At 32.0% G+C, this 21,726-nt stretch overlaps 4 protein-coding genes across 4 annotated transcripts; 1 reads left to right on the top strand and 3 right to left on the bottom strand.

Annotated features, from left to right (window-relative positions):
• The first annotated feature begins 1,169 nt into the window (after positions 1 to 1,169).
• On the top strand, positions 1,170 to 2,468 carry LOC125832301 (glyoxylase I 4-like). The gene is made up of 3 exons (XM_049511441.1): positions 1,170 to 1,441; positions 1,593 to 1,698; positions 1,991 to 2,468. Exons 1-3 carry the CDS (start codon positions 1,287 to 1,289, stop codon positions 2,264 to 2,266), a joined length of 537 nt encoding a protein of 178 aa, XP_049367398.1. The 5' UTR covers positions 1,170 to 1,286; the 3' UTR covers positions 2,267 to 2,468.
• A 5,280-nt stretch (positions 2,469 to 7,748) lies between these two features.
• Positions 7,749 to 8,018, bottom strand: LOC125832557 (uncharacterized). The gene has a single exon (XM_049511738.1). The coding sequence runs from the start codon at positions 8,016 to 8,018 to the stop codon at positions 7,749 to 7,751; it is 270 nt and encodes an 89-aa protein (XP_049367695.1).
• Positions 8,019 to 14,273: 6,255 nt separating this feature from the next.
• LOC125832416 (pathogen-associated molecular patterns-induced protein A70-like) lies at positions 14,274 to 14,761 on the bottom strand. The gene has a single exon (XM_049511564.1). It carries the CDS (start codon positions 14,707 to 14,709, stop codon positions 14,428 to 14,430), a length of 282 nt encoding a protein of 93 aa, XP_049367521.1. The 5' UTR covers positions 14,710 to 14,761; the 3' UTR covers positions 14,274 to 14,427.
• Positions 14,762 to 17,150: 2,389 nt separating this feature from the next.
• LOC125832546 (probable polygalacturonase At1g80170) lies at positions 17,151 to 21,330 on the bottom strand. The gene is made up of 9 exons (XM_049511720.1): positions 21,015 to 21,330; positions 20,003 to 20,134; positions 19,747 to 19,917; positions 19,644 to 19,664; positions 19,307 to 19,514; positions 18,711 to 18,792; positions 18,531 to 18,639; positions 18,256 to 18,372; positions 17,151 to 17,626 (listed from the first exon to the last, which is right to left on the bottom strand). The coding sequence occupies exons 1-9, from the start codon at positions 21,240 to 21,242 to the stop codon at positions 17,348 to 17,350; spliced, it is 1,347 nt and encodes a 448-aa protein (XP_049367677.1). The 5' UTR covers positions 21,243 to 21,330; the 3' UTR covers positions 17,151 to 17,347.
• Positions 21,331 to 21,726: the final 396 nt, after the last annotated feature.

The raw sequence follows: 21,726 nt of genomic DNA, 5'->3' as shown, positions 1-21,726 counted from the left end.
ATTATTATTGTTTGACTCTATAAAGGGAAATTATGACAATCAGAAGTGGACCCTAAAAAATGTTAGTCAAACTGACTCTAAAATTTTTTGTTCTTTATTGATTTGTCAAAATAGACAAATAAAAAAGGAAAATTAGACAAGTAATATTTTCTCAGTCCACTTTTAATTGTCATAATTTTCTTTTTAGAGTCAAACTATAAAAATTTTGACCAATATTTAAGATGTATTTTTTTATCATATCGATATGAAAAAAATTGCAATTCATAGTACTATTCGTATAGTTTTTGAATATTTAAATTTTTTTGTTTAAAACATCGAATTAATGTAATCTAATTAAACTTTGAAAATCAGTCAAATTGACTTTTGAAAAGCACAACATGACAATTAAAAGTGGACAGAGACAATATCTATTATACCCTCAATTAATTACTTTGAAAAATGTAAAATTTCTTCAAAATCTTAAATTTTTAATTCATCTACTTTATAATTAATAGGGGTAAAATAGTAAACTACTATGTCAATCATTATTTTCTTTATAGGTGTGTCAATTCAAAAGTAAAAAAGTAATTAGCACATATTAATAAAGTTTAAATAAATATAATTTATGCATATATTATTTGTATCTTTATTTTTGTGGACTAAAAAGGTCATTCCATCGCCACATCATTTCCTCTTTGTTAACTATATTAGAAGAAAAACTCAACTAGGAACAAATATGAAATTGTACTTCAATTTCTTCGTTCTCTCGTATATCCAAATCGAAATAATTTTTCTATATTTATCGCCTGTTCGGTGGACACTACATGAATATGCAGCGCCACGGTTGAGTATATCTCTAATTATAATTATCCTTTAATAACTTAAAAATTACTCTTAAAGACTTTTTAAGAAAAAGAAATTTACTTTTCAAAGATGAGAAAATAGTGAGAATTGCCGGGTCAAATATACAGAAATCGTCCGTATTACTATATTTACGTAAATGAATGGAGCAAGAAAACGAAACAGCTTACGTGTAAGAAGCCAAATAAAGTAACTTCATAAAGTCGTCCACGTCAGCAACTTGTACCTACGTGTCAATCAGATCCATAGTGGGCCAGAGGTATCACAGCTGTCAAACTAAAACAGAGCGAGCCTTTTCTATAAATAAGCCTCCTTAGTTCATCTTTTTTTCATCATTACCATTACAAATTTCCGTGACCTAACCTACTCCTAGTTTCTCCTTTAATCCTCTTTCAGGTCTCTAATCCATTTGCTAATTCTTCGATTTGAGAAGAAAAAAACGAAAGATGAAGGGGAATACTGGAAATCCACTTGCTTTGACATCCCTGAATCATATCTCCCTTGTTTGCAGATCAGTTGAAAAATCCATTGAATTTTACAAGAATGTTCTTGGTTTTGTGCCTGTAAGGAGGCCTGGATCATTCAATTTCAATGGCGCTTGGTAATTTCATGTTTACTTTTTCATCTGTTATTAATAAATTACGAAGAAAAGGATGCATAATCCAAAATTTTACTATTGATTAACATCCTTTCTGAATCTTTAGTTTATCAGATTTTTGTATTGAGATTCCATGTATTTCTTGCTGTTTCAGGCTGTTTAGCTACGGAATTGGGATTCATCTTCTTCAATCGGAAGATCCTGAGGAAATGCAAAAGAAAACTGAAATCAATCCCAAAGACAACCATATCTCTTTCCAGGTAATTTGTTCTGTTTCCCAAACAAAGGCCGATTTTAGCGTATCTGCAATGGATTTAACTAAATTCAGTACTTTTGACATGAAGCCATGGATATATAAGTATGAAATTTAGTAAGTACGGTCAGAGGCGAAGATTTTGAATGCCTTTATATGAGCATAAGCTAGAGTTTAGGTTAGAGTAGAATGGAATCGAATACATCTTGTAGAATTGAACACTCTGCCAAATTTCAATGTGTGCAACAACTTATTTTGAAAATTAGTTTTAATTGAATTTTTTGTTGGTTGATGAGCAGTGTGAGAGCATAGATGCAGTGGAGAAGAAGCTGACAGAAATGGGGATAAAATACGCGAGGCATCTGGTTGAAGAAGGAGGAATATATGTTGATCAATTGTTTTTCCATGATCCAGATGGATTCATGGTTGAGATTTGTAACTGCGACAACTTGCCAGTGATTCCCCTGGCTGGCGAAATGGCTCGATCATGCTCAAGGGCTAATATTCAATTGCTTCAACCTCAGCAAACACAGAAACAATCCGCTGTAGTACAAGTCCCAGTGATCAAGCCTTAAAAAGGAGTGTAATGCATGTTTCAGTGTTCAAATACTTTGTTATCTTGTTCATGTTTAGGAGAATCAAGAATGATTGATTGATTACCTGAAAGATGTTTGTTACTAGTACTATTTGTTATTTAGTGAGTGTTCTATGTATTTGGGTCTCTTCTTTTCTTAGGTTGTTGGTAATAAGACAAATTGCCAATTGTCCAGATTTGAAGTTGTGTATGAGCTTGTTTGAATCCTTAAATGGTCATCCTTTCTTCTGAGATTCAAAGTCTTTACTGAGTTATCTTCTTCTTTAGTGTTTTGAATTATTGGGATGGAACTTAATGGATTATAAAAGACTTTGATATAATATATAAACATTTTCTTTAGCTTGTGCTCGACTTGGCTCAAATGATATTTATGATTTTTTAAAACTTTTTTTGGTTTCGCACTTGGTGTCTGTACCTACATTATTTCTACTAAATTTGAATTCGTGTAGGGAAGTCTGTTCCAACAATTTGGATTTGTTTCAATTAAATTTGGATTCGTGTGGGGGAGTCTCATATCGAGGGTAAAACGCTTCTTAACAAAAGCTACTCCATTGCCAATGGGGTGCAAATTTGAAACTTGTCTAGTTAAGGATGAAGAACCTCTCTAATTAAGGATGATGGAGTACTTACAGCCTGTTTGGATTGGCCTGAAAGTTGGTCAAACTTACTAAGTCATTTTTAGCTTTTAGAAGTGTTTGACAGTGCTAAAAATAATTTAAATAACTTACAAAAAGTTAAAAACCAAAAGTAAGACCTCTCTATTTTTTATTTTTTGACTTAAAAGTCATTTTAGTTTAACTTTTATTTTTTTACTTAAGAGTTATTCCCTCCGTCTAATTTTATGTGAAGTAGTTTGACTCGACACAGAGTTTAAGAAAGAAATAAAAACTTTTAAAACTTGTGGTTCAAAATGAATGATAAAATTTTGTGTGACTGTAAATTATTGCATTAAGGGTAAAATAGACATTTTAAAGTTAAATTGTTACTTCTTTTTTTGACTGATTAAAAAGGAAAGTAAGTCGCATAAATTGGGACAGAGGGAGTACTAAACCAATTCTTATAGGGAAAATTGTATGAAATAACAAACTATTAATTCAAATTAAATGCTATAACCATAGTTTCTTTTATTTGTAATTCGCAGCAAACATTCCATGTTTTTTGCCATTCCATTTGTATACCGAAATATACAAATGCAGGATCCATTTGTATACCGAAATATACAAATGCAAGACTCATTTGTATACCGAAATATACAAATAGACCGAAATATACAAATGCAAGACTCATTTGTATATCGAAATATACAAATGTAGGGCCCATTTGTATATCGAAATATACAAATAGACCCAAATACATACTTTTTATGTATATGTATACCGAAATATACAGATTAATAGTGATAGCAAACATAAAGTTTGTTATGAAGCGCAATTATACAAACTATAGCTATAACATACAAATATGATTTTTATGTTTGCTGAACCTAAAATTTAATGACTTTTTTAAAAATAAAAAAAACTTTGGAGTGTGTACGATTTCAACTTTGGTTGTGGTAAATTTAAACTGCAAATAGATATAGCAAATTTGTATCCATGTAATGCCGTATGTGTATTATGGGGTATCAACTAGATATGGAATGAAAGCTTGTTTTATTATTAAAATAAAAGGAAAAAGAATTAAGTTAAAAAATTTAAATAGAATGACTAAAAAGGACAACGTTTCAGATTGAAAGAATGGAGTGTCAAATAAAGAATTGGTTACTACTCATATGAAACTGAATCTTTGGTGTCAACTGTCAACAAATGTACGACAACAGCGCCAAAACCTAATCAGAGACAAAAGAACTTTGAGCATATAAAAAAATGAAGAGAAATACTGGCTGTCATGTTCAAGTTTAAGTAGATATGTGAGGACGGCAATCTCATGTTGCATACTACTAATTAGTAATTTGATTAATCAAATAAGACCAAACAAGCAGGTTAATCATGTACCCTTTATCACCATGTCTAGTCATCACTTGAAAAAAGACAAATCATCAATACCAACTAATTACTGATTATTTAGATTTAAACACTTCTTGCTTACCTAATTATGCAAACAATAAACCAGAGCCACAAAGATACTTTTAATTTATAATGAGTGTCTGATTAGTTTGAGTATTAATTGTCTTGAGTTTCTTATCATAAATAGGTTTTCCTTTTAGGAAAAAGTTTAGGATTAACTAGTCATTCTCTCGTAGGAAAAAATTTAGAACTCTATAAATAGAAGCTTGTTTCTTCTAACTTAATTAACATTCACAATGTAGTCCTAGGGACTTTAAGAGTTATGGTTAGGGGGAGAATTTGTGGGACAGTACAAGTGATACGTTATCACTTGTGTGAACCTCCTTGTATTCCGAGTGAATTGGTTGGAGTTATTTCTCTCAATATTTTGTATTTTCATATTTATATAGCAGTAAATTGTTCATCTCCTTTGTGGATGTAGATCGGTTGACTGAACCACATTAAATCTTTGTGTCTTTTGGTATATTTCTCGTTTGTTTTCTTACTCATAATCTTTCGAGATTTGCTTTGTTAGCTCCGCATGACACCTAATTTTTTCAAACCTAACAATTAGAGTAGGTCCATTTTCCTAATTCTGTAAGAGTTCAAATAATTTGTAGTAGTACGTATCAGTTCATATTAGGTAAAAAGTGAGGTGGAAAATACAAAGTTTTTGTTGATTCGGCCAACTGTTGAATCACATGATAAAATTGGATGCGTAGGTACGAATATGCGTATCAAAATTCACATTAAGATCAATATCTTTGTAAAATAATTGACGGATCCACTCAATTTAACCACGCTTGAGGATATATGCAAATGGATTATTCGTATAAATGTCTCTTTTTTGGGGTGATCTTTAATTCATGTCCTTAAATATCAGTGTTTGCAAAGGCTTTTCAGGATGGGTGTACCAAAAACACTCTGGAGGGCGTAGATCTATGGGATGTACATCTTTGTCATCTCACATTAACTACCAAATACTTTTTCTCTAAAACGGATAAAGAATATATGCCTCAAAAAACATAACTCTACATTTCGAACACTACAACAAAATTTGAAATATACTACACAATTTATGATGCATAACTTAATCTCTATAAAATTATATTGAGCGAGACAATTGTTCAATTTCAAATGATAAAGAAATTCTTAGATCGAATTATGTCAAGAATAAATAAAGATATTTTAGTAGGGGTATGCAAAAACTGAACCGATCAATAAACCAAATCGAAAAAATGTTATTGGATTATTGGGTTTTTAATGGGTTTATAAAAAAAAGTTATTGGGTTATTGGTTCGGTTTCGATTTTTATTACCCAATAACCCAATAAGACGGTAATAATTTACTACTTTACCCTTGCTAAATATTAAATATTAATAATTTAATATATAACTAGACACTATAACTATATCAAATTATTAGTACTCTACCCACTTCACACCAGACCGCGTTACTAGTCTTTATTGTTTAGTCAAAACCTAAAGACTAAAGTAAGGGTTCACAATTGTAACTATTTGATTTTAGTTTTAGTTTTAGTTTTGATGGATTATTTGATTTTACTTTTCGTTTGTAATTGTAGGTTGTAGCTTTTGCAAGTTTGTAAAGGTCTGTAATTTGATTAACATTAGAAATTTCATACTATGTTTTGGCAATGACATGTAATTATAGCCTTTGTACTATATTTTCTCTTATTGATGCAATTTCTCGTTATTTTCTTGTTTCACTATTTCAAAGCATTTAGAGAAGTGAGAAGTCATATAATATTTTATGGACATTTTCTTATTGGGTAAACCGAAAACCAAACCGATAATGATAAAAAATCGATAAAAAAATATCTTATTGGTTTGTTATTGGGTTAGTATATTTAAAAACTGAAAACCAATAAACTGAACCGATAATATATAAAATCGAACCGAACTGATGCACACCCCTATATTTTGGCTCACAAATTTTCATTAAATGAGGAGAGGCAAAATTAAGTACCTGAAATATGAGAAGTAAAAATTAAACACCAATCCATTTGAGGTGTAATGCAAGCAAGAACTTGTTTTGAAATGTGTCACACTTAAATGGATTAAATTTTGATTTTTAAGCCCAATCCAAAAAACTTTGAATAAATTGAGTGAATCAATTGTTTATGGGCTCATCTTCAACTCAATTTATCATCACTACAACAAGGCCCTTCAGCGAGATTCAAAGTCCAAAGAGATCCCACTTCTTTATAGCCTCACATGCGAGTTTGATTTTTTTTCAACAAGTTCCTCACATGCGATTTTGATTTTTTTTTATGAGTCAAGGACGTGAAAATGACTTCAACCTGCTTTGAATAATTGGTATTCCCTCCGATCCGTCCCAAATTTGCTACCAAGGCTGCCTGGCCGAAAGCCAGAACTTGGAAATGATTAGTAGTTGCTACGGTATCCTTTTTAAGAACATCTTCTGGGACAATTTAACACCTTTCCAAAAAGCTTTTAAGAAATTTGTTTACAAATTACAACTTAAACAAACACCAATTAGGGTACTGGCTAGCTTTTGATACAACCTCAAAAAGTTTGTTCAAAGTTACAGAATAACCTCTTTTATTCCTTGATTTCCAATATCATATTTTCAAAAAGGACTAGACAAGATAAAGATACCCTGCTCTCCTTTAATATGAATAAAAGGGATCATCTTTTTTGGCCAACAAGATCATTAAAGAAAGATATATCCTATATTTTCTCCTTTCGTGATACTCGTATTGAAGTCCGACTAAATCTGAATTCATATAAAAAAATAATCTCAAATTGGGGTTAAAGTAACAAATGTGACTCCATATCCCAGGCGTAAACCCGAAATGCCTCGTTAACAATAAAGAAATACTTACCACTTAACCGCAATTCTAACTTTGAAGAATACATATAAGAAATACTTTTTGTATACATATAAATTCTCCTTCATTTGTTTCAATTTATATGATGTAATTTAACTGGAAATAAAATTTAAGAAATAAGACTTGATATGATTCAAAATTATACTTACAAACAAAGTAAGTGAATTATTAAATCAGAGAGTACACCTTATGGACTTTTGAAATGTGTTCTTTCTAGGATTCCAGAAAGAAAAATGTGTCGCATAAATTATTGAAAGAACTAAGGAGTACCTCTTTTAGAAAGACCTTTCACTTTTAGTACCAAACTACCAATGCTAGTGAATTATGGTGAAAAATATGCATGTCTGAAGCAGTACTACAAAAATTAAACATGCATTAAAGCACAGCAACAAGAAGGCAAATTTCAAAAATCCCAATAATAGTTTTCCATTTATTTATAATTATGACTTACTGATTGACATAGATGACATGAGACACCTATAGCAATACAATGAAACAATTCATATACATAACACACGCGAAAAATTTAGGAAAAAAAAACAGAGCCCTTATGTTCCCCTCTTAAGCATTTGCTCATAGTTCTCCATGGACTCAAGCCTCTGGAGAAGCAACTGTTGCTTAAACTTCTTTATGAAATTCTCCGCACTTTCATTGATATCTTCCGATGGCTTCTTTGGTGCTGCTGCTGGCTTCCACATATTCGTAGAATTAGGCCTCTGTATCTCTCTGGTGAAATACTCCATCTGCCTTTCTGTTTTTTTCTCAATTTCTTCCACTTTGGTTGTGCGGTAGTAAAGGGAATTCAAGGAACTACTCATTTTTTAGCTTAATTTCTCCTCTGTTCTAAAAAAAAAACACTTAAGTTGATAATGCTCTACTCCTATCGGCATTTTGGATAGCCATATTTATAGGTAGACGCCAATATAAGAGATCCAACTTTTCCTGTTCTATGATTCGTAATTAATAATTATGATTGTGTAAGTGGGGAATATGATTCCCATCTACTTAATTTTTAAGGAAAAAATCATAGTTAAATTAGGATCGTCTGTTGCATGTGAAAGTTATGCGAATATGCGTAATATATAAATTAGTGATGAGAAAATTTATGATTTATTCTGTCATTTTGTGTATGAATTAGTTATGTAGAAGTTATTTTATCTCCTTTTTTTGGTATAAAATAGTACATAAAATTTTTCTCATAATTTATACGTATATTAGTTATGTCGATTCTTATTTATAAATCAAACATAATATTATTTTATACTTGAATAACTAATCTTCTGACCAGTTACCAATCATAATATTACTTAGGCAGTAGGCACAATATAATATTTTCATAACTCAAACTCTGAGCCAGATACCAAGTGACCCTGAGTATTTTAGGGGAACAAAAACGTGTCATGAAATTAGGTAAGCTCTATAATTACGCGTTTGATTATCATTTATCACGTGATAGGAACAAACCAAAAAAATAAGGTAATTATAATTAAAGGGGTCCTTTCTGCCCACTTTGTTAACAGTAGATGATAAAATGTCCAACTAGATGTATAGTGTCAAATTGTCACTAATGATATGTTTGATCTTATCAATCTATATAGGACAAAATGAATTTTTAATCAGGTAATGACGTGGGAAAAATAATTATCAGTTCTTTAAAAAGATAAAGAACATACTATGCCTCAAAAAATTTAATTCCAATTTCTAAATATTACGATAAATTTTAAAAAAATACTATACAACTTATGTTGTATAACTTAATTCTTATAGTACTTACATCGAGCGATGTAAAAATTTAGTTTCAAAAAAATTTAAAAAAATTTAAACTTGTGCCGAACAAATTAGGTCCGGATAGATAATAGTATCCATTCGAGGGGTAATCCGTATAAAAACTTAGTTTAGAATGTATCATGCGTATAAAAACTTAGTTTAGAATGTATCATGCTTAATGAAATGAAATTTAGCTTTTATTAAAGTTTAGCCCAATTCCTCCATTAAAATGGGAAAATTTTTAAAATGTCAATATTTTTGTTTGTTATGTATCTTATTTATGTATTCTTTTATTTGTTTGATTTAAAGAATACAATTATTTAATAACAAAAAAGAGAAAAAAATTATTATGTTTTCTTCGTGATTGCATACCAATAATTTTTACATTTTATGTACTTACTTTACCATTCAAATTAAAATTAGTATATTACTTTCATAATGAAAACTAAAATTGTATTCCAGTGAAATTGTATTACATGATTGTATCCCAATATAATCCAATCATTACATATGAATATGATTTACGAAAGGATACAAGATTCTGGAAAAAAATAGCATACATGGTGAAAATCATACAATCTGTTGAGGAAGGATACCGTATTTTTTTAAAAAAAAAACGCAAATTAACTATGAAAGAAATAGGGATACAAGATTCTGGTAAAAAAAATAGCATACATTGCGAAAATAATACAATCTGTTGAGGAAGGATACAATATTCTAAAAAAATAAATACAAATTAACTATGAAATAAATAGGATACATGCTTAAGAAATACAAATCCATTTGGCATACCTATTAGAATGACTACAAACTTAAAAAGAAATACAATGTTCTTAATACAAATACAAATCTAAGTAAAAGAAAAATAATTGACAAACAAATTAAAATTAATATGAATACAATTTTTGCAACCTTCTTCTCTGACTCTCTCTTTCTTCTTCTTCTTCTTCGTCTGTCATGTTCCTTTTTTTTTTATTTTTTGTTCACCAAATTCAAATCTAAAAATCCGTATTCACTTGTGCATAAATAACCCTATAAGCAAAATTCGAAATTATTAAATATGAATGTATAAAATATTAAACAATATATGATGTATGAAATGCCAATGTAGATTTCTACAATCTACAAAATCTCAAATATGAAAATAAAATTACAAAAAAATCGAACAATATTGCTTAAAAGACGAAAAATCTTAAATACATAAAAGAGGAAAATCTCACAAAATACTTGGTGAATATTAAAACAAACTCACAAAAAAATCAAACAATACGGATTAAAAGACGAAAAATTTGAAATACAAAATACTTGGTGAATATGAAAACAAAATCACAAGAAACTTCACAAAATACTTGTTGACTTCGAATTTACTTTATCAATGGGTGAAATATCTTTGAATTAAGCGTGAGATTTTTTAAACAAAGTGTAAGAAATTCGAAGAATTGATTTTTTTAACAGAGAAAGAAGATAATAATGGTGAAAAAGAGGAGAGAGAAAAGAGTGATTTGGGGTAAAACCTAGAAAAATGGGTAAGAGTGATGATTTTTTATTTTTTTTACAGGATAGTGAAATAAATAATGGCTAATTTGAGAAATAAAAGGAAAGAAGATTAATTATATTAGGATTCAATTTATTTTCTAAAATATTGGCATATTGACATTTTTAATAATTATTTGGCGAAATGGTCTGGTGGACCCTTATACTTGTATCAGTTTGTATTTTGAACCCTTCTACTTACACATTTGTCATCTGGGCCCTTAAACTCAATAAAACACAATTTAACAAACCCCTCTGAACGTTGACCAGGCTTATGTGGCAGTAAGATGTCTGAGTTGGCAAAAGTGTGTAACTACACGCCTATTAAGGCGAGTGAGGAGCATTTTTACTTAAAAAATATTTAAAATTATAAAAAAATAATTTTTTTAAACCATTAATTAAAAAACTCCTTCTTCTTCACCCATTACACCTCATTTTCAGCCATATTCAGCCCTTGCCCAACCCTTTTTTTCTTTTTTTCCAAAATCTATTTTTCGACTAGATCTGGTGTGTTGGATGTTGGTTTTGTGAGGTTGGAGAATGAAAGGAAAATGGTCGTAATGTGTGGCGGAGATGAAGGCAGGTAAAGGAAGGAATATGAGTGGTTTCGCCGGCAACAATGACGACGGCGGCGATGGTTTGGACCATGAAACAATGGAAAGGGGAGAAACTATAATGGGTAGATTTCGACGAGTTTCACGCCATAGGTTGGTGTGAAATTGTATTTGTAAGCAATTTGAGGTGTGAGGATTACGAAAAGCTTGGCCAGATCTGGTTGTGCGGTGGCCAGATCTGATTTTGCGGTGGTTTAAGTTGTTGTTACTGTGGAGGTTGGAGGAGGAAAGAAAAGTAGTGATGGTGTGCGGCGGAGATTAAGATGGGTGAGGGAGAAAGTATATGTGATTTCGCCGGCAAAAATGGCGACGACGCCGGCGATGTTTGGTCGTGAAATAGGGAGAATTAGAAATGCCAATAATAAATTAAAATGTTATTATTTTACATTTTATTAAATAATTTTGGTTAATAATTTTAAAAAATAGTTATGAAATAATTATGATGTGGCATTAATATATTTGACGTGAATATGACATGTCAATTATATAAAGGAGAGTGAGCTACACATATGGTTGGAGGGGCTTAAAAGTCTCATTTTAATTGAGTTTAAGGGTTCAGATGACAAAGGTGTAAGTAGAAGGGTTTAGAATACAAACTGATACAAATATAAGGGTTCACCAGACCATTTCGCCTAATTATTTTAAAGTATAGATGTTTTTAATAATTATGTTAAAGATTGTGACTAGTTTGCTAATTTTTTCTAAAATATAAATGGATTAGACGAATCATTTTAATTTTTTTGGGCTCATTTTGACAGCCTAGTTTCAACTCAATACATCATCACTGCAACAGGCCCTCCCGGAAGGTTTGAGTCCAAACTCCAAAGAGATTTTATTATTGTGTTCTTATATGATACTCTCCTCTTTGTCTACCTTAAGGGTGTGTTTGGTATGAAGGAAAACATTTTTGTTTTTCAATTTTCTCATGTTTGGTTGGGCTAAATATTTTCCAAATCAACTTATTTTCCTCAAATTTAAGGAAAATGACTTCCCTTCTAAACTTAAGGAAAACATTTTCCAAAACTCTCTTCCAACTTCAAATTACAATTATTTTTTTGTTGAAAAAATCAATTTATTTTGTCCCTACCCTCAAACCACCTCCAACCAACCCCCCCCCCCCCTCCCCCCCCACCCCCCAAAAAAAATAAAAATAAATTTAAAGCTTGTTTTTAAATTCAATTTTTTTACCCCACCCCCTCCCAAAAAAAATATTAAAAATTGTTTTTAAAAGATATTTCTGATTTCAATTTTTTATTTTTTTACCCCCCACCCACTACCCTTGCCCCCCATCAACCCCCTATCAGCCCCCAACCCCCTTAAAAAAGAAAAAAATTAAGTTTGTTTTTAAAAAATATTTTCAACTTCAAATTTTTATTTTTTCATCCCGATCCTCGATCACCCACCCCAAAAAAAAAATTGAGTTTGTTTTTAAAAAATATTTACAAATTCAAAATTTCATTTTTTTCACCCTATCCTCGACCCCCGACCCACCTCCTACCCAGCCCCCACCCACCCACTCCTAACCCCCCTCCCCCCCCCCAAAAAAAAATAATTTAAGTTTGTTTTTAAAAAATATTCTCAACTTCAAAATTTCATTTTTTCATCCTACCCTTGATCCCTCCCGCCCACCTCCTACCCAGCCCCCCCCCCCCCCCACCCTCAAAAAATAATTTTAAGTTTGTTTTTCAAAAATATTTTCAACTTCAAAATTTCAATTTTTCACCCCTACCCTCGACCCCCCCTTCACCCATCCTCTACCACCCCCCACTCCCCAAAAAAAATTTAAGTTTGTTTTTAAAAACTATTTTCAATTTCAAAAATTATTTTCTACTCTAGTAAAAATAAAAGATATTTCTCAAAATTATTTTTCATTCATAAATCAAACACTAAATTTTTTTTCCGAAAAATATTTTCTACTCACCAACCAAACATGAGAAAATAAGTCAAAAATCAACTTATTTTCCAAGAAAACATGTTCTAGGAAAACATTTTCCTTCATACCAAACACACCCTAAATGGGAGGCTGAGCAATCTCCGTAAAAGCCCAATGGGGTCTATGCCATCATCAAGATCTTCTATCATAAGTAAACGTTAGGAATGTATAGATAAAAGTAGATTTTTTTTATTTAATTATATCTTCAACAAGTCTCTCACATACGATATTTTTTAAGTTATATAAATAAAAGTAATTTTTTTTTATTTAATTATATCTTCAACAAGTCTCTCACATACGATATTTTTTAATGAGTCAAGCACATGAAAATGTGCTCGACCTGCTTTAAATATCTTTTTTTTATTTTTTATTGCTACTCCATCCGTCCCAAATTTGCTACCAAGGCTGCCTAGCCGAAAGCCAAAATTGGAAATGGTTAGTAGCTAGTACAGACAGTACCCTTCATAAATAAAATCTTGTGGGACAATTTAACATCTTTCCAAAAAGCTTTTAAAGAATTTTGTTAACAATTTACAACTTAAACAAACACCAATTAGGGTACTGGCTAGCTTTCGATACGACCTTCAAAAGTTGTTCAAAGTTACAGAATAACCTCTTTTATTCCTTTGATTTCCAACTCCACATTTTCAAAAAGGACAAGACAAGATAAAGATACCCTAGTCTCCTTTAATATACATAAAAGGGATCATCTTATTTGCACAACAGGATCATTCAAGAAAGACATATCCTATATTTTTTGCTTTTAAGTTCGACTAAATCTGAATTTGCAAAAAAAAAAATAATCCCAAATTGGGGTTAAAGTAACAAATGTTACTCCATATCGTGTGCTTAAACTCAGATCTCTCATTAACAAAATAGAAATACATACCGCTCAAACCCGATCCTGTTCTCTTGAGAAGAAGGATATATCTATCATATGCATATAATTTGATTGGATACGAAGTTTAAGAATTCATGATTACCTTTTTAAAATAAATAAATTTTCAAAAAGAAGAATACACTTTTTGAAATGAGTCTTTTTATGTATGAATAAATCCAACAAATGCACCGAGGGGATACCTCTTTTAGAAAGATCTTTCACTTTTAGTACCAAGAAAACTAGCAATGCAAGTAAATTATGTTGAAAAATATGCATCTCTGAAGCAGCACAACAAAAATTAAAGACGCAGTAAAGCACGGCAGCAAGAAGGCAAATCTCAACATACCCAGTAATAATAATTTTTTTTATATATTACTACAAGTTATTTATAATTCTGACTTACTAATTGACCGCACACACAATACACATATAGCAATACAATGAAACAATTCATACATAACACGCGAAAAATTGAGAAAATAATTTTGAAAGAGAGGTCGTTATGTTCCCCTCTTAAGCATTTGCTCGTAGTTCTCTATGGACTCAAGCCTCTGCAGAAGCAGCTGTTGTTTAAACTTGTTTATGAAATTCTCCGCACTTTCATTGATATCTTCCGATGGCTTGCTCTCCAGCTTCTTTGGCGCTGCCGCCGGCTTCCTCATATTCGTAGAATTAGGCCTCTGTATCTCTCTGGTGAAGTACTCCATCGGCCTTTCTGTTTTTTTCTCAATTTCTTCCACTTTGGCTGTGCGGTAGTAACGGGGATTCAAGGAACTACTCATTTTTTAGCTTAATTTTTGCTCTGCTCTGAAAGAAAAACACTTGAGTTGATAATGTTCTGCTTCTATAGGCTATTACCCATATTTATAGGTAGACGCCAATATAGGAGATACGACTTTTCCTCTTCTATGATTCGTAATTAATAATTATGTGATAAAGTGGGGAATATGATTCCCATCTACTTTTTTGGCCCTTTATCCACGCCGGAAAGCTGCCTAATTATTTTTGTTTTGCAGGAAAAAATCATAGTTAAATCAAGGTGTTTGTAATCTGTATAAATTAGTTATGTAGGATTAAGTTATTGATATATTAGTATAAAGTTAAAGTAGATTGAATTGTCTCATGATTTATGTATTTAATATTTAAACTATAAACCAAATATAATATTAATTTATATATTAATAACGCACCTACTAACCAACTATCATAGTATTACACTATTACTATTACTATTACTTGTGTAGAATTTAGTATTTACATAAGTCACCACTAAACCAGATACTAAATGACCCCTTGGTGTTTTAGGAAAAAGAAAATGTGTCATGGAATTAGGTAAGCTCTGTAATTATGCGCTTGATAATCATTTATCACGTGACAGAAACAAGCCAAAAAAATAAGGTAATTATAATTGAAGGGATCCTTTTTCTTCCCCCACTTGGTTAACAGTAGATGATAAAATGTCCAACTAGATGTATAGTGTCAAATTGTCACTAATGATATGTTTAATGTTATCAAACTACTTAATATGACAAAATGAAATTTTAATCAGATAACTACGTGAGAAAAATAGTAATAATAATAAAAGTAGGCAAGATATAACAGATAGACATAAAATTGGTAAATACTTAGATGGAGCCTGAAGGAGAGCCGCCTATTAAAATGGTTGTAACTTGTAAGTAGTTGAAATTCCCCACACGAATGCGTTTCTTAAGCCGCGAAGTTTGAAAAAATTGCGGCATAAGCGATGGACTAAAACCGAAAGGTCCCATGTTTGGTCGCCATTTCTGGCGATTCAAGGTTGTCACTTTCATGTGCGATGCTAATTATTCTGATTTTTATTCTATTTCGAATTCATATATTATCATTAAAAATGCAATTAAATAATGAAAGTGTGTTCTCTCTAATAATTTAAGCTTTTAAATAACATGATTATACACTTCAATGAAGTATCATAATTTCCACGTGCTGTTGTGACCATTAACAGATTTGAAGGAATCTAAGAAGAAAGAAAGGGGGATAGAGTGTATTGAATATCGGCATGGCATCTTTTTAGTTTATTACTATACCTAAATAAATGCCTGACTGTTGCTTTGTAGGTAGCAAATTATTACTCAAATCATGTGGCATGGGCAAGTTTCTAGCAAGTAGCGTGTCAGCACATGTGATTTTGACTTTGATATTCAATAGAGCCTGCATGGGCAGGCTCTATGCCGGTGCCCCTCTCATTTTTCAACTTTCAACTTAAATCTGCCTAATTTTGGGATTCCATTTTATCACTTGCGGTGTTCTACCAATTTTCTTTCAGCAACCTTCATGTTTTTCAAACTCTAAAAAGGGTAGGTTTGGCCATATTCCAAATGAAGTTTCTAGAGCCCAATTTGAGATTCAATTTTTTTTCTCCAGAAAGTCGTGATTCTAATATTTTGTGGTAATTCTTACACAATGATATTTAGCATTACTGAAAGGAACGCATAGTAACAGAGCCAAGATTTTTGGTATAGCGATTCAAAATATAAAGAAGTGAACACATAAAGAAACACGAGATTCATAGAGTATACTACATTGTAATATAGTTTTCCAGCGGAGATGTTTAAGAAAAAAACCCGAAACAAGAATCTACAAACGGATGTAATTTTTCTGCAGGCAGGCTATAGCTATACTTCATAAGTCTCACAGCGTTTATCGTTTCAAGGACATTACTAATAACATCACTTATCTGATCTAGCAATATCAGTAAATCGAGATGCAATAGAAGATTCAACTTCACAGTTTCCTTCTGAACCTCAGTACAGAAGATTGCATCGATGGCAGGTGTTGCTATCCTTTTATTCATTTAAAATTGAATATATTAAAGGCAGTGACAATTTTCTTGCAGATTTTTTTTTTGAGAAAGATTAAAAAAAATTTGAGAAAGTAATTTTCTTGCAGATTTTATCTGCAGAAACGTCCAATATGGACAATCGGACGCAAATTTTTACTCTTTTCTTGTTACATTCATAACTTTTATGTCCTTCTATTTACATTTTTCTGTTGGTTTTGTTTTCTTGAAATTGTTTTTCTTTTTATAATACCTTCTTTTAGGTATATAATTTTGTTTAGAAACATTTTTTGCATTTCTTGTTTCGTCATCCGATTTGTTAGATATCATACTCTCTTTTTTCATGAAGATTCATGAAAAGGAATAAGCACTTTATTTACAGATGAATGAAGTAATAAAGATCCATTAATCAACATTCAAATTTTCTTCAATAAACATCACTACTTGGACAAGCTACTCATCAGTATGTTGTGGACCAAACTGTTCCACTTGCTTGATAAGTTAACTAGCTTTGCTCAGGATAACGAATATCAATGACAATTAATTTAGCAGTTTTCAACTGATATATGGTCCAGGCATTTGTACAATTAGAATAGAAGACATCAAATCGATTGACTCCAGTTAGATAAAAATTTTGGCTGAAGAATGCCGTCATTACAGGGAAAGCAAGGAGGGGGATAATTTAAACCTGAGGTTGTGCCATATGCCTGCCAGCAAAAAAATGTTGTAGGATCCCCAGAAGATGAAGTAAGTTGAATATCTTCCAAGTACAACTTTCTGCAGGGGAAGCTATCGCTGCAGGCAAGTGTTACTGCCCTTTCTGTAGCTGAAGTTCCTTTAATACCCATAAAGGATATGCTGTCAATGCGAATATTTGAAGTCTGCGCAAGTCCACAGTTACACTTAGTTTTAGCCCACACATTCACACACAAACATGGAATACTGTTGATGGTCTATTTCTTCTACCTAGATGCTGAGCAGTGAATTACTAATTTCATTTAGTCCAGAAGTAACAAGTAATTATCAAAGAAGAGTTTAATACAGAGCTAATCAGATCCATTCCAATTTCTTTGTTTGGTTTTTACTTGGTACATAGTTTAAGAAAACAAATAGGACTTTTGAAACTTCTCGTCTTCAAACTTAAGATATGTAGAATGTACCAACATGTTCTTTAATCTGGTGGTCCATGTCATGCAGAAAGTTCAATTTAAAACAGACAAATTGAAACGGAGGGGTATTAAATATTCACTTAGTTCTCAAGCAATAACTCCATCATGGATGTAGCTACCTTCACTAATTCACTAGTAGGCCAACAATTTACTATGTCAACAGACCTTTGTCATAAGCTCAATACAGAAATGGCCTTGGCTAAGAAAGGCTCACCTAAATACCTAGCTAAAATGCAGAACGGACATGCAAGAGAGAACTCTTTTTCTACGCAACCAATTTATAGAACAGACAAAGAAGCTGAATTTGAACTGAGAATCAAGAAATGGAGTAGAAAACATACCTTGTTTGAACAGGGTTTCGTAGAATCACAATAATATTGGTCGATTATGATAGGATTTGAGACATTTTCCATCCAAACATTCTCGAAAGAAACCTTTTTGACAAACCCAGAACCACCCTGAAGAAGCATTAAGGGGAAACCAACAACACGATTAGGATATGCAACCGTAGGTCAGCAAATTTATATTCTAGAGATGAAACATAGTGCAGAATGATCACCAAAAATGGTGTCGAGGTTTTGAAGATTCATCTCATGCGCATATGGAAACAAATTACCTGCCAAGTCTTTATTCTAACCCCGTTCTCAGTGTTGGAAATAGATGCTCCGTTAACATGAACATTGTAAACCTGAGAAAATGAATTTGACTTTCCCAAGCTTCCAATGCTAAAAGAACAGGGAACTAATTAGAAACTTCATCTTATACATAACTTCAACAAAATAGAAAAGTGTTCTACCTTATACCATGGCCTGGCCCACACACAATGTTTTTGACTTTGATCCGTGATGAATTGCCGACAATAGATATGCAGTCATCTCCTGTATTCAGTTTCTTCGTTAGTCAAAAGATAATGAAATATACGATAGAGGATCGAATGTGAATACGATATCCTTGATCATACAAAATCAATGCATTGTTGATGATGAAATTGCCTCAACTGGAGTATCCGGCAATAGAGAGAAAAACTTAAAACGAAGAAACTGAGTATCAATCGATCTGGCGTAAAGAAGAGTTGGCTTTATATATTTTACCTGCTTATTGTATCCAAAGACTTCACATTTTACTAACAATAATTGAACTACAACTACTGGTCCACTATTGCAGATCCCCTAGACAATGCCTTATATTTGACCTCCGCAAACACATAGCTATGTCCCATAAAATGCATTATTCGAACCATAAATCCGAATTTTATCATCCAAAACATTCATTGTATTCGTTAGATTGTAATCCAAGCCATGTCGAGCAAAGTTACAACTAGAAACAACGATAATGCCAAATAGTGATCAGATGATCTGTCTCTCCAATTGCAATGACTAAAGATCAACTAACCTGTGCCAATAGTGCAATCCTTGACATTGACCTGTGTAGATGAACTTATGTGGATTGCATCGGTGTTGGGGCTATCACCTGGGGCTTTGACTACGAGTTGTGATACTGTAACATGTTTGCAACCAGTAAATGCTAAATGCATTTGTTGACTATTAAAGATCTTTATGTTCTTGACTTTCAGGTTGTTGCATTTGTGGAAAGTTAAAGCCTGCACTCCCATTAATTAATGAACCACAACGAAAATAAGCATCAGATAAAATTCTTTTTCCTAAAAGAAAGTCGATATCTAATGTATAAGTCAAAATTAAAATCACATAGAGGGAAAGGCAGAACTGACCGTTGGAGCATGATGACAAGGCTAGCAAAATAAAAGAAACATCAAATTCATTATGTGAAAGAGAACCATAAAGCACGATGTAAACAATGGCGAAGAGAATTACATTTGTTCTGTTGACCTTGCATGACCGAGCCCACCACTCCTGGCCCATACCATTTATAATTCCTCCTCCTTCTACTGTCAGGTGTTTTACTCTAAAGAAATAGAGCCATTTTCGTGGATTCAAGTCATCCCAGACTTCAGGATCCTTTGGTGCTAAAATAGTACCTGCAATCTTGTGTATATCGAAAAAGACACCTGAATACCATTTAGTGAAATAAAGAGTTAGACAAGATGTAATATCTCAATTAGGCACTCACCCGTATAGACACCTTTGACCGGCAAGGACCAGCAAAATTAATATGTCGAACTAAGAAAGAATAACCAGCAGGGATGACAATCTTTGCATGTGATGGTGAAGAGCAGGCCATATCCCAAACATCTTTAAAAGACTGAAAGCACAAAATGAACTTCTTAACTGAAGCTAAGTATTTCTCATTCTGGTGATCCATCTTCATAAAAAAGTCTCAAAAACTTTTAGCTCACCAAACAATAAGGACCTAAAATTTTCAATACCTCCACGAGGTAATGGTAAAGTCTGCGTACACTCTACCCTTCCCACCCTTCCCAGACCCCACTTAGTGGGATTTCACTGGTTATGTTGTTGTTGTACTAAGACAAGCAAATCAAGCAGTTTTTTGCTTAGTTTTCTCATTACAATAAAAAAAATATATATGCTCTATTCTTCTTCAAAACCTTTTCTAATTTTTTTAATTTAATGTATCAATCTTAATACAGTACAAAAGGAATGAGTAAATCATCCTTTCAATAAAAACCTTATTGTTACATTTGTGGGCCTAATTGCAGGGGTTGCACATCCTTAACATTCTAAGATTAGTTTTTTCACCAACCTATATATATATAAAAAAGGATTTATTGGTGTATCATCTTTCATTGAGAAATAATAAGAGTTGGTGATTGGCCATTGGTTCTCTTCCCTTTGAAGATTTCACATGAAAAATAGTGTGTTGCTTTCATTAGTCATTGTCTTGTAACACCTAATATCCATGAAAAATACAACTATTTTGACCAATTAATGATCCACAATGAACAACAACACCAACAACATACCCAGCATAATCCAACAAGTGCGGTATAGGGAGGGTAATGTATATGTAGAGGGTTTATTTCTGATATACTCTCGGCTCGAGAATGATCCACAATGAACAAATAAGAGAATAAAATATTTTTCACCGGCTCTTAAATGAAGCACATAATCATAGTGAATGCAGATAAAATTAAGGGACCTTTAGCTGAATGAAGGGGATTTACATTAGTGTCATCGGTAATCCCATCTCCGGCAGCTCCAAAATCGTTGACTTGAAAAAGAGATTCCGATTTGCTCCTCAAAGAAGCAGATGCTGGAAGGAGCTGTAAGAGTGACTCAAATCCACTCACATTTGCAGAAATCAAGAGGAAATAAAGACTGTAGAGTGATGCAAACAGAGCAACAGATTTGGAATAGGAAGAGAAATTAAAGGAAGATGCCATCTTCCCCATTTTCCATTAATGGGAAGCACTTCGTAACTAAACAGCGTAGTACTTGACACTTGACAGGGTCAAAATCGCTGTCGGCACGATTTTTTCCCAAAAAAATGGCCTTACAAGTCACAAGCCTCTTTAATGTGAGAAAATTAATAGATACATGTGTGAATGGACTTTTTGGCTTCAAGTTTCAGCTCAAAATTAAATGTTCACACTTTTTCTTAAATTTATTTATTGACTTTTGACTTTTGACTTTTAAGTTTTAGCTTAAAATTATATATTTACACATTTTTGGGTTTATATAAATATTTAAAAATACTTAAAATAAGCTTATGCAAACACAAGAATATTTTCGAAAAGCATATAATCAGATGTCATTTTTTTCACATGGGAGTCAATATAAAATTATACAGTATTTAATTTTTGATTGGCCCTTAGGTATTAGTAATAACTTTTTATTTTGATCCCTATAATATAAGATTGAGCGCATTAAATTTTT

Source organism: Solanum verrucosum, unplaced genomic scaffold (genome assembly GCF_900185275.1).
Source record: "Solanum verrucosum unplaced genomic scaffold, falcon-dt-bn FXZP01000009.1, whole genome shotgun sequence".
Taxonomy (NCBI): Eukaryota; Viridiplantae; Streptophyta; class Magnoliopsida; order Solanales; family Solanaceae; genus Solanum; species Solanum verrucosum.
Note: the sequence above shows the minus strand (reverse complement) of the source record. Positions and strands in the feature narration are given on the sequence as shown.

Excerpts from the sequence above, each read along its gene's own strand:
- LOC125832416 (XM_049511564.1), bottom strand. The coding sequence starts at position 14,709 with ATGAGTAGTTCCTTGAATCCCCGTTACTACCGCACAGCCAAAGTGGAA.
- LOC125832301 (XM_049511441.1), top strand. The coding sequence starts at position 1,287 with ATGAAGGGGAATACTGGAAATCCACTTGCTTTGACATCCCTGAATCAT. Across the intron at positions 1,442-1,592 it reads TTCAATTTCAATGGCGCTTG|GCTGTTTAGCTACGGAATTG; the intron begins GTAATTTCATGT and ends TTGCTGTTTCAG. Across the intron at positions 1,699-1,990 it reads ACAACCATATCTCTTTCCAG|TGTGAGAGCATAGATGCAGT; the intron begins GTAATTTGTTCT and ends GTTGATGAGCAG.
- LOC125832546 (XM_049511720.1), bottom strand. The coding sequence starts at position 21,242 with ATGGGGAAGATGGCATCTTCCTTTAATTTCTCTTCCTATTCCAAATCT. Across the intron at positions 18,793-19,306 it reads GGATTGCACTATTGGCACAG|GAGATGACTGCATATCTATT; the intron begins GTTAGTTGATCT and ends AACTGAATACAG. Across the intron at positions 17,627-18,255 it reads CGAAACCCTGTTCAAACAAG|ACTTCAAATATTCGCATTGA; the intron begins GTATGTTTTCTA and ends GGACTTGCGCAG.
- LOC125832557 (XM_049511738.1), bottom strand. The coding sequence starts at position 8,018 with ATGAGTAGTTCCTTGAATTCCCTTTACTACCGCACAACCAAAGTGGAA.